The 12,615-nt window shown below is 50.8% G+C and overlaps 1 protein-coding gene across 1 annotated transcript in view; it reads left to right on the forward strand.

Annotated features, from left to right (window-relative positions):
* Positions 1-4,567, forward strand: part of SLC13A2 (solute carrier family 13 member 2) — a 30,216-nt gene extending 25,649 nt beyond the window's left edge. The window contains exons 7-12 of the mRNA XM_007937366.2: positions 610-828; positions 1,026-1,114; positions 1,584-1,705; positions 3,002-3,163; positions 3,775-3,912; positions 4,391-4,567. Coding sequence (XP_007935557.1) covers positions 610-828; positions 1,026-1,114; positions 1,584-1,705; positions 3,002-3,163; positions 3,775-3,912; positions 4,391-4,567 — 907 coding nt within the window. The remainder of the gene's footprint in view (positions 1-609; positions 829-1,025; positions 1,115-1,583; positions 1,706-3,001; positions 3,164-3,774; positions 3,913-4,390) is intronic.
* Positions 4,568-12,615: the final 8,048 nt, after the last annotated feature.

The raw sequence follows: 12,615 nt of genomic DNA on the forward strand, positions 1-12,615 counted from the left end.
ATCATGGGAGGTTTGAGGATGTGTAAAACATGGTCTTTGCCCTTGACGAACTCATAGTCCAACAAGGGAGTTGAGATTTACCGAAGTGGAAAGTTAAATGTCAACACAAGTTAAGTAAGCAGCACAAGGAAGTGGCCCACAACCCCCTGTGCCTCTGAGGACAATGTGGGTGGGGCTCAGACTGGGCAGGGGACACCCAGAAGCAGGTAGAAGAGGGAAAAATTTCCTGAAAGGGTGTTGGAGGAGAGGAGCTGTGATTCAGGGCCAGGCGGAGGTATGGGGTCTGGACTGCTAGGCTCTCTCCTCATCTTGGGCAAGGGAGGGCTCAGCAGAAGAGAACCCTTGGAGGGAAAGGGGGTCCATGGGGCAGATGGAGCAGGGCCAAGCAGGGGGAAACCAGCTTCCTCCACCCAAGCCTGTCCCAGCCCTGCCCCTGTTAAATGGCTGTTTGAGAGTGTTCTACTCTTCCAGAGCCTCGGATGGATCCAGGTCCTTAGTGTACTGACCTAAGGTGCCTTCCGTAGTCTTCACATAACAGGCACTAGAAGCCCCTTGCTCCCCTGCTTGGTAGAGGGCCCTCATGAGCTGTCCCTGCCCCTCTGCCTACAGCTTCCGGAAGAACTTTGGCATTGGGGGAGAGGCACGAGAGCAAGAGAAGGCAGCTTTCCACGTCATCCAGACAGAGCACAAACTGCTGGGCCCCATGACCTTTGCAGAAAAGGCTGTCACCATTCTCTTTGTCACCCTGGTGCTGCTCTGGTTCACCCGAGAGCCAGGCTTTTTCCTTGGCTGGGGCAACCTGGCTTTTCCCAACGCTAAGGGGGAAAGGTGAGAGTTGCTTGACGGAGGAGTTCACACACTTGGTGGAAGAGGGAAGGGAGCAGGGCCCCTATGCAGAATGAAAAGTATCACTGGGGAGGTGGGAATGTCCCAGGAGGGGCTGGCATGTTTGTGGAAGTGTCCCCTCTCTGCCACCCCTGAGTTACCCTTACCACTAAGCCTGCCCTCCCTGTCCCACCCCACAGCATGTTGTCCGATGGGACAGTGGCCATCTTCATCGGCATAATTTTGTTCATCATACCCTCCAAGTTCCCAGGGCTGACCCAGGACCCAGGTAAGCACCTGGTCTGGGACAGGAAAGTGCTTCTGGGTTCATCTGGGCAACCCTTACCTTCAGGTATGTCATGGACCTTTGACTGCACTTGGCAGGAGTAGATGGAGCCCAGAAAGGCTGGGGTGACTTGCCAAAGTCACAGGGACTCAGTGGCAAAGCCAAGATATTGAAGAACTGAGGATCCCCTTCTGAATGTATTAGGCTTTGAAAGGGAATCACACAGGGAGGTCCCAAACTCAGGGGTTGTTGTTGTTGTTATGTGCCGTCGAGTCGGCCCCGACTCATAGCGACCCCTCCTTGGGTTTCCGAGGCAGTATCACTACGGAAGTAGGATTGCCCAACCTTCCTTCCGAGGAGTGGCTGGTGGGTTTGAACCGCCAGCCATCTGGTTAGCAGGCAAGTGTCTTAGCCACTATGGAAGGCCATTCTCTCTTGGTGACTGACGCCCTTTTCTCTGTTTGGGGAGTAGAAAATCCAAGGAAACTGAAGGCCCCTCCTGCCCTCCTCAACTGGAAGACGGTGAACGAGAAGATGCCCTGGAATATTGTGTTCTTGCTGGGTGGTGGCTTTGCACTGGCCAAGGGCAGTGAGGTGAGAAACCCCTAGCCCCTCCTCAGCTTCTTTGAAGGAGACCCTGCGGCAGAGACAGAAGAGCTCTCCTTCTATCCTAAGAGGGGAGACTTTATCTCCTTTTAGGAGCTGCCCTTGTGAGCAGAGGCTTCGTGGCAGCTGGGAATACTTAAATTAAGGCCAGTCTGAAGGAGGGGAAAGAAACCCCAAGTTGTATGAACCTCTTCCCATTGAGGTTGTCAAAGCCAAAAGGAAAGCTAACTTCTCTAGAGGGTGAAACTTGTTCTCACCTCTAACCACCCCATCCCCGGACCACCACTCCTTCCAGTTCAGATGCCTGACAGAGTGCCACAAGTTACCAAGTTGCTAGTGTTCAACTAGGAGCTCTGGTAGCATAGTGCCTAAGCCACTTGACCGCTAACCAGAAGGCTGGCGGTTCAAACCCACCAGCCTCTCCTCAGAAGAAAGGTTGGGCAATCCTACTTCTGTAGTGATACTGCCTCGGGAACCCAAGGATGGGTCACTATGAGTCACGGTTGGTCGGTCAACTCAACAGCACATAACAACAGTGTTCAACCAATTCAGTCTGCCTACCTCAGCCACTAGAGGGCGCCATGATCACATCCAGATCTGTCCATCTTTTCTCAGAGCTTTCTTCCAAAAGGAAATCCCTGAAGCTCCCCCTGGGCCTCAGTGTCCCAGCTGAGCTCATTCACCGCAGACAGAAGGAGACTTCTTCGAGCTAAGACTTGGTGCAAGGGGCTCCTGGGTCTGTGACTAGTTCACCCATCAAATCACTCATTGAGCTTCAACCGTGCCAAGTACTGGGCAAGCAGTATTGTACAAGCCCCAGCCCACTGGCATTACAGATCTGGGCAAGGCGGGATGAGAAGCCAGTATGCTATGAAGGCCTCGAAGTTCTTCTGATCCTACGCATGGCCTCATCCTCCTGACAGTCTCTTTCTAGCCTCTACCAGGGTCCTCCTCCACTCTCCTTGCCACTGGGCTGGAGGGAGCAGAGAACAGGCTAAGATTGTCAAGGAACTTCCCAAGAGAGGTCAGGAGGGCGGGAGTGAGTGGGGGGGGGGCAGGGAAGGAGGTGTCAAAGATCTTTACTCCCACCAAGCCCCAGGTTTCCCAAGAAGGCTCTTTGGCTCCCTCTCTGAATTTCTCATCCAATCTTTCTACCCACACCCAACTGTTCTCCAAGAGCGAAAAAAGGGCCCTATCTTGCCCCCAGAGCTGCCTAGACTCTGCAGAGGACTCTGGGGCCCCAGGTAACTCAGCCTCTCACATACCACCCTCCTCTGTTCACAGCTCTCAGGCCTGTCAAAGTGGCTCGGGGACAAACTGACCCCACTGGAGAAAGTGCCTGCTCCTGCCATTGCCTTCATCATTTGCCTCCTGGTTGCCACCTTCACTGAGTGCACCAGCAATGTGGCCACCACCACACTCTTCCTGCCCATCCTGGCCTCCATGGTGAGCTGGTCCTGCAGAGACACTGCCTCCAGGCAGCCCTCCAGCCCACACCCACCCAGGGGTTCTGAGCACCTCCTCCTTTTCTGGGAGATGACCCTTGAGCTTCCACTGTTCCCTAGGCTTGTGAGCTACCCTGGGCCCCAAGGCACACTACCCCCTGACTCACCCTACCCCTGGTGACATCACCCCTTGAGCATCCTGATGAGGCTCGCTGGTGGCCTCAACCACTCCCCAGCCCAGCCTCTGTTCTGGTCATTCTTGGGGTGACAAGGTGAAATTGCTCCCCAGAGCGTCCCTAGCCCCTTCCTCCCCAGGTGCATTTCCACAGCCTTTGATGACACCCCCAGAGCCCCTTTGAGATCAGTTTTATGGGTCCCTCCCCTTACCACACCCACAGGGCAGGGCAGCACACTCATCCCCTCTAGAGAGGTCAAGGGGCCCTTCCCAGGTCACACAGTGCCTTCTGGCAAAAGTGATGGGATCATGACCAGAGTGTGTATGTGTGTCTGGGGGGCAGGGGTTCCTCCAAGCAGGAAACAGGGGAATTGGGGGCACAGCTCCCACTCTGGGTTGGAGACAGGATCAGCTCAGCCCTACATCTCCCCATGCAGGCTCGGGCCATCTGCCTCCACCCACTCTATGTCATGCTGCCCTGCACTTTGGCTTCCTCTCTGGCCTTCATGCTGCCAGTGGCCACCCCACCCAATGCCATTGTCTTCTCCTTCGGGGGCCTCAAAGTGTCGGATATGGTGAGTGGCAGGGAGGGCTGAAGGTCTCAGCACTCCTTCCTGCTCTGTCTCTTCAGCTTGGCGGACCACAAAGCAGGCCCAAACCAGTGAGATTCTCAGAGTTGAGGGTGGCCCTGAATCGGGGATACTGTGGGTGGGGGGAGACTGGGACATGACCTCTCAATTGCGACATCTTTGGGGCCCTTACTTGCCCCAGTCAGGTGAGACAGATGGAAGGATGTGAGGAATATGGTACCTACAGCCAGGGAGATAGGCTCAGGGAGGACAAGGCCCAGGGTGCTATACTCACAAAGAGCCTTCCTTTTTCCTGTTGGTACCGGGAGTCAAGCAAAGGCCTAGTGATGGAAGTAATTCCAAGGGAGGATTTCCCAGGGAGAATTTTGCTAGTGGGAGGACTTGGAGCTCCCCAGAACATTTGGGAGGTGAATGCCTTCTCAGCTCAGCACCTACAAAATCAAACTGACTCTCCTCACACCAGGCCCGAGCAGGATTCCTCCTCAACATCATTGGGGTGCTGGTCATCACACTGGCCATCAACAGCTGGAGCTTCCCCATCTTCAACTTGTACACCTTCCCCTCTTGGGCCCACGTCGACAACACCACAGCCTCCTGCCAGTCCAACGTTGCCCCCAACTTCACAACACCACAACCCTAGTCCCTAGACTGAGGTACAGCCTAGCCAAACCCAGAAAGACTCACTCTTATTTCCCCTCTTCTGAGCCAAGAGGGGACACCCCAAGCTCCAGGTCCTAGGCCAAGGGCTGAGAGAAAGGTCCACATTGTCGGATGTGTGTCTGTAAGGAAGATTGTGTGTGCAATTCTGTGTGTCTGAGGAAAGTATGTGTATCTATGTATATATATGTATGTGAGGGTGGTGTGTGATGTGAGCTTGTCTTAGAGGCGGGTTATTTGTATACTCACGATTCAAGATGTGTGCACTTGACAGTGTACATGTGCACAGCTCATGCATGTGTGTGAGTTCACAGACAATGCAGCACCCCCTCTCTGGCGTCCATGACTTTTATCTTCGCTACTTGATGACCAGACCCCTTTGCACTGTATTTATTGAAACTCAGGGTTGGGGTGGGTTGGGGAGGAGAGCCTACCAGCGGTTGCCCTGGGAATGGCCTCTGGGACTGGCCCAGGTTCTGAGGTCTCCCTACCCTCTCATGGTTTTGGGGATGATTCAGGTATTAGCCACATTAAAGTATTTTTCAGTGACTCTGGGATGGTTTGTCACAACCTTCTCCAGGCTAGTCCATATGTGGTCAAGTCCCAGGTTGGGGAGCACAGTGGGAAGGGGCCTGGCCTCTGCCCTGCATGCCAGCCCCCTGGCACCCTTCCTGCCCAAGGGAGAAGGTAATGATGGAGCACCCCTGCCAAGGCCAACTGGAGTGGGTGCAGCCACCCAGGGAAGCAGCTGACATCACCCGGCCGGTCTAATTGGGAACTGCCAGTCCCTGCGTGCCTCTGGGAAAACCAGCCTCCTGTTCCCAGAGCACTCCCTGGGCATTTACATAAAACCCTCTGTCCCTGCCAATTCCTCACCGACCCTTCCTCCAGCTGGAAAAACCGGTCCCACCAGACCAGGGGAGGCAGGCTGACCCATGCTGGGTGCCCAGAAAGATGGACCCCCACCCAAAATGGCAGACTGCAAAAAGAAGGATACAGGTGAGAGTCGCAGGGAACAGGCTCAAAACTGGCATGGCCTGTAGAGCCAAGGGCCAGACACCACTCTAGATGCTGCAGTCTCCCCTGCCCTACCCACGCCCCCACGGACATCAGACTTTTCATCTATCTGGCAAGGGGGGTGGGGTGAGGTGGGGGGGAATGATGCCACACCCATCATCCATTCTGGGAGCGCCACATCTCTTCAAAGTGCATCTTTGAGTCTATCCTACGTCTTCCTCACTGTAGACAGTGGCACTAAAGATCAAGCTGCTTCCTTTTGAAAGCCTTAAGTTCCTCTCAATGGAAGTTTCCAAGAGCCTCATCCAGTTCCCTCCTGCTGCAGTGGGAGAAAAGAAATAATTACCATCACCCTCATGTCCAAAGGAAAAGAGAAGCTGAGCTCTGAAGACAGAAAACCAGAAAGGACCTAACTCTGGATCCCTCCCCTCCCTGGGCCGGGCCTTCACTCAACCCTCCCAGAGCTGGAATAGGGATGGGGAGAAGGCACCAAGGGAGGGGGTTGCTGTGCAAAAGAGAACATGGCTGTCCCCAGGGGACAGGGGATCCTGACAGGACACGCCAGACATCCAGGAGAGCGAGGGGTGTCAGGCAAGGGGCTCCATCCAGGCCCCAGCCCCCCAGGCTGGCATTCCTGACTCATGAAGCTTAGTCACAAATCACAGCCCCCACCTAGACCCACACCTGGGACCCCCCACCAAAGCCCCAGGAGACAGTCCCCATGGGGAGGGCTCGCCCCAGAATGGTGAGGCTCCTCCAGTGTCTTTCTCACAATGCAGTGGGTTTCTAAGGAGCAACCCCAGCCCCACCTGAAAGGAGGACCCTTCTGAGGCTGACTTCTCCTTGCAGATCCCGCATGGGTACCCAGAGTCCAGTGTTGGCTGGGGAAAGGTGGATGAGCTTCACAAGGTGCACAACCCCCACACACTGGTCTCTGGCCCCCTTCTCACCTTCCCACTGCCCTCTGTCTTGCTTAGAAAGAGCCAGATGTGGACTGAGTTCATACAATAGCCCCCCAGTAAATGAAGACTGGGTTGGTCCTGCCTTCTCAAGGGAGGAGGTAGATGCAAGCCCACCCTACGTTGGAGGGGTCGGCTGCAGTGGGTGCCCTGAGAGAGCTCAGGGGGCAGGCTTCACCCAGCTTCTCGGAAACCACCTTCTCAGCAGGCAGCAGGGCAGACAGGCGGGCAGGCGGCACCTGTCAGCCTAATCACCGTCATTAGCTGGGCAATAAAGCGGCAGGGACTGGGCCAGCCTTTGAAGGAAGGCCCTGGCAGCCCAGGTCAGGCTTGTACAGACAGCCTAGCAGTTTGGCCCTTCTGCACACACACTCCGCTGCAGCAGGTGGATGGGCCTCCGCTGGGACTGGGGTCTGCACCTTCCCTGCCTCGGTACCTATATCCTTTCACCATAGCTTCCAGGAGGGCAGCGACGAGGATTTGGGTGTCTCCAACCAGCTAAATCTGTGCACAGCTGGAGCTTAAGAACTTATGAGGTAGTGAACTTGCTAGAGAAGATCAATGAGGCCGGAAGCAACTTGAGGACAGAGTCGGCCTGATACAGCTTTGTGACCCCAGTTTCTAACACAGGGTCAGGCACAGTGAGTGTTGCATGGATGAATGAGCGCATCAGAAGCCCAGGGCTCCTGTCTTTTGGAGGGAACCTGGACAGGCTGCCCTCAAAGCCCCTTTCCAGATGATTTACTATAAGTGTCCTGACCTCCCTAGGCAAATGTTATTTTAGGCTCAGCAGATAGACCTGGATTTTTGAGCCAATTCCTACTGTTTTCCCCTAGGGCCCTGGGAGTTTCCCTCTCTCCCAGCTCCTGTTGGCCAGAGCCAGCACCGCCCCCCCAAGCAACCATGGCAACCAGAGGGCCCAGGGAAGCAACTATGGAGCCCTGCCAGGAGATGGAAGAGGGGAGCTTGCTAGGGAGATTGAGGAGGTGGGATCAAGACTGTCCATCCCATTCTCTGGCATGCACATACCTAGGCTTCCAGGCCTCAGGTCAAGGGCAGCTCTAGGGGTTAGGGTCTTCAGCTCCAGAGTAGGCCCCGTGGGGGCTCAGGCCATGACTTCCTTGTCTCTGCAAAGTCTCAAGGAGGCTGCTTCCTGAAGGAGGAGCGGTGGCAGCATAGGTGGGAGAGGGCAAGTATACCCAGTGCTGTGAGGTGGGGGTAGGACTGGTATGAGTGCAGTTCCTGGTGAGGTGCCAGCCTGGAGAGGGTGTCCTCTGCAGTCTCCACCCCAGTCTGAGCCCCATTAGTCATGATCAGTAAGTAGAATCATGAGGTTTTACTAGGGGCAGGGAGTCTGAGGGCCTCAAAAGGGTGAGCCCCCAACCACAGGGGTGAGGAGGCAGGCCTGAAGCGGGGTGGGGGAGAAGCAGTCTGATTGGAAAGATTGTGACAGGATTCAGATGGGTTGCTCTTAAGGGTGGGAAGACTCATAGTCACACATATGTAGAGCCATGGATTTTTGGGTACACACAAAATAACTCATAGCCACAGATAGGTATGCACAGACATAGATACCTGTGTACAAAGTAACTCACCGGCACTTACAGCCCTTCAGACATACCGAGTCATACCCAGTGAGACACATACAGACAGATGGACACAGTCACCAGCACTGGTATACACACAGTCGCTCACAGACACCCACACAAGCATGAAACCTGTGCACACAGTATCAGATCTAAGCGTTCTCACAAGGATGCAGATGCTCACACACAATTAGACACAGCATAGGGATGAACAAATGGACACGGGTATGCTCAGAATCATATACATAGCTGCACAGACTTACAGCACACTCACTGCGGCACATGTGAGCACAAATATAGATACTGCACACTTACATATAGCTACATGTATACTTATGCAAGGGAGCTCTGGTGGCGTAGTGCCTAAGGCACTTGACTGCTAACCAGAAGGCTGGTGGTTCAAACCCACCAGCCATTCCTCGGAAGGAAGGTTGGGCAATCTACTTCTATGGTGATACTGCCTCAGAAACCCAAGGAGAGGTCGCTATGAGTCGGGTCCAACTCGATGGCACATAACAACAACAACATATTTAAGCAGACATTTTAAGCCAGTAAATACACACATAATCTGACATTGTTTCCTTCACCTTCACAATTATGCCTTCTACAGCAGGAGGGAGTAAAATAACACTGGAGTAGCCCTCCTCACCCAGCAGGACTCTTAATATAATCCTACCACCCCACCAAACCCCTTCCCCCACTCTCAGCTTGGAAATTCCCTGGATTTCCCAAGGGGTCAGCCAACCAGAACAGGCTTAGATCTCTCAGACCAGTTCCCCTGCCACATATCTTCCTAGCTCTGGCTGGGAGCTCTCCTTCATCCACAGCTGAAGCATTGCCTGTCCCCATCTCAGGAAGCCCACCCTGGCCTCTCTGACCCTTCATTGACATCGGGTCCTTGGGCCTCAAGCTCTTATGGCAGCTCTGCCATGTTACTTTGCAAATGTTCTTAAGTGTCCACCAATCCAAGAAGTGAGACTTAGAAGGCCTAGCAAAGGGCAGGCTCCATCTCAGAACTCACTTTGAGAAGACAAGCCCTGCCCACATCAGCGGAAGTGGATAGACGGTGGGAGGCTGTCTTCTCACTGGGGCTGCTGAGGGTAGAATCATGCCCTTCCATCCCCCTGGGGTCTCCACAATCCTACCCCATACTGGAACATGGCAGACATTGGCCCCAGGGATTTTCATTCTCAGCCAGGGCTTCCAGGTCTGGGTAGAGCTCAGTAGTGGTGAACCTGCTCTGATCTCTAGTCTCCAGAGGGGCAGAGCTTCCCCTGTTAGAAACCCAGCTACAATCTGTCCAAACCAGAGCCCAGCTCAGCTGCATCTGCAAGCCTGGAAACCAGAGTGCTGCAGGGTTCAGGAACAAACCTCCAAATGGACGCTCTCTCCACAGGATGCAGAGCCAACACTGAAGCAGCCAGAGAGAACACTGATGGGCTGGTGTAATGAGAGTAAGAGACAATGGTTCTGTTTGGAGGCAGAGAATAAGAAGCAAATCCCTTCTCAGTCCAAGATCTCTTGAATCCCCAAAGTTCTTTCTTCAACTCCCAGACTGCATGCAGTGACGAAGTGGTGGTTCCCATAGGAAAGGGAGAACCTAAGCCCACCCATTCCTGAGGCCAAGGTGGATCCTGTCTCAGAAGAGAAGTGCAGCTCACTCAACAGAAGCAGTGACTCTCTGTGGAAAGGCAACAACCACAATCTTCTCCTGTGGATCCCATCAGGGCCTCCCTGGGATCCTCAGGCCCTAAACTAATTTGCATTTCCTTGATTTTTCATGAAGTGAAAAATTTTCACTTGTTTATTGCTCATTTGAGTTGTTTATTTATGTCTTTGTCCATTTTTCTGTGAGATTATCTTTTTTTGTCTTGTTTATTTAGTTGTTGTTGTTATGTGCCATCGAGTCGGTCCCAACTCATAACGACTCCTCCTTGGGTTTCCGAGGCAGTATCACTATGGAAGTAGATTGCCCAACCTTCCTTCCGAGGAGTGGCTGGTGGGTTTGAACCACCAGCCTTCTGGTTAGCAGTCAAGTGCCTTAGGCACTATGCTACCAGAGCTCCTTATTTATTTAGAGGAGCTCTTTATATGTTAAGGATATTAACCCTTTGATATATATGTTGCCACCATTAGTTTGTCAGTTGTCATACTGTGGTGGTTTGTGTGTTTCTATGATGCTGGAAGCTATGCCACTGGTATTTCAAGTATGGGCAGCATCACCCATGGTGGACAGGTTTAAATGGAGCTTCCAGACTAAAACAGACTAGGAAGAAGGACCTGGATATCTACTTCTTAAAAAATTGGCCAGTTAAAACCTTGTGAATAGCAGCAAAACATTGTCTGATATAGTGCCAGGAGATGAGCCTCTCAGGTTAGAAGGCACTCAAAATACAACTAGGGAAGAGCTGCCTCCTTAAAGTAGAACTCACTCATGCCATTGAGTGGATTCCTACTCATAGTGACTGCCATTGGGTTTCCAAGGCTGTAAATCTTTGGAGAAGCAGACTGCCCCATCTTTCTTCTGCAGAGCGGCTAACCCCTGACCTTTTGGTTAGTGGCCAAATGCCTTAACCACTACACCACTAGAGCTCCTTTCCTTAAAGTAGAGTTGACCTTAATAACATGGATGGAGTAAAACTTTTGGGACAACCATTTGCTGAGGTGGCATGACTCAAACTGAGAAAAAAAAAATCTGCAAAATCCATTAATAATCAAAACATGGAATGTGCAAGGTATAAATCTAGGAAAATTAGAATTCATAAAAAATGAAATGTAATGCATAAAGATCAATATCCTAGGCATTTGTGAGCTAAAACAAATGGACTAGTATTGGCTATTCTGAAGCTGACAATAATGTGGTCTACTATGCCAGGGATGACAAATTGAAGAGGAATGGCATCACATTCATTGTCAAAAAGAACATTTTAAGATCTATCCTGAAGTACAACACTGCCAGTGATAGGATAATAGCCATACACCTACAAGGAAAGTCAGTTAATACAACAATAATTCAAATTTAAGCACCAACCACTAATGCCAAGGGTGAAGAAATTAAAGATTTTTACCAACTTCTGCAGTCTGAAATTGATCAAACATGCAATGAAGATGCATTAATAATTACTGATGACTGAAATGTAAAAGTTGGAACCAAACTAGTTAGTTGTTGGAAAATATGGCTTTTGTGATAGAAACAACACTGGAGATTGCATGATAGAATTTTGAAAAGATCAATGACCTATTCATTGTAAACACCTTTTTCAACAACATAAATAGTAACTATACATGTGGACCTCACCAGATGGAATGCACAGGAATCAAATCTACTACATCTGTGGAAAGAGATGATGGAGAAGCTTGATATCATCAGTCGAAACAAGGCCGGGGCTGACTGAAGAACAGACCATCAGTTATTCATACGCAAGTTCAAGCTGAAGCTGAAGAAAATAAAAACACGTCCATGAGAGCCAAAGTACAAACTTGAGTGTATCACACCTGACATTTTAAGAATAGATTTGACCCACTAGAGCTCCAAAAAAAAAAAAAAGAGAGAGAGAGAGAATAGATTAGATATATTGAATGCTAATGACTGAACAGTAGATGAGTTGTGGATGACATCAAGAACACCATACATGAAGAAAGCAAAAGGTCATTAAAAAGACAGGAAAGAAAGAAAAGACTGAAATGGATGAGAGAAGAGACTCTGAAACTTGCTCTTGAACATTGCTAAAGCGAATGGAAGAAATGATGCAAAAGAGCTAAGCAGAAAATTTCAAAGGGTGGCTCAAGAAAACAAAGTAAAGTATTATGATGAAATGTGCAAAGACCTGGAGTTAGAAGACCAAAAGAGAAGAACATGCTCAGCATTTCTCAAGCTGAAAGAACTGAAGAAAAAATGCAAGCCTTGAGTTGCAATATTGAACAATTCTGTGGGCCAAAGATTGAATGATGCAGGAAGCATCAGAAGATAGAAGAATATGCAGGGTCATTGCACCAAAAAGAATTGGTCAACATTCAACAATGTCAAGAGGTAGCATGTGATCAAGAACCAATGGTGTTGAAGAAAGAAGTCCAAGTGAGCTGAAGGCATTAGCAAAAAACAAGGCTCCAGGAATTGATGGAACACCAATTGAGATGTTCCAAGAAAGAGATACAATGCTGGAGGTGCTCACTTGTTTATGCCAAGAAATTTGGAAGACAGCTAGGTGGCCAACTGATTGGAAGAGATCCATATTTGTGGCCATTCCAAAGAAAGATGATCCAACAGAATGTGGAAATTATCGAACAGTGTCATTGATATCACATATAAGTAAAATTTTGCTGAAGACAATTCAAAAATGGTTGCAGGCAGTACATGGACAGGAAATTGCCAGAAATTCAAGCTAAATTCAGAAGAGGATGTGGAATGAGGGACATCATTGCTGATATCAGATAGATCTTGGCTGAAAGCAAAGAATACCAGAAAGATA

The sequence above is a fragment of the Orycteropus afer genome, unplaced genomic scaffold (assembly GCF_000298275.1).
Source record: "Orycteropus afer afer isolate SDZICR_OR568_19922 unplaced genomic scaffold, OryAfe1.0 scaffold00042, whole genome shotgun sequence".
In the NCBI taxonomy this organism is placed as follows: domain Eukaryota; kingdom Metazoa; phylum Chordata; class Mammalia; order Tubulidentata; family Orycteropodidae; genus Orycteropus; species Orycteropus afer.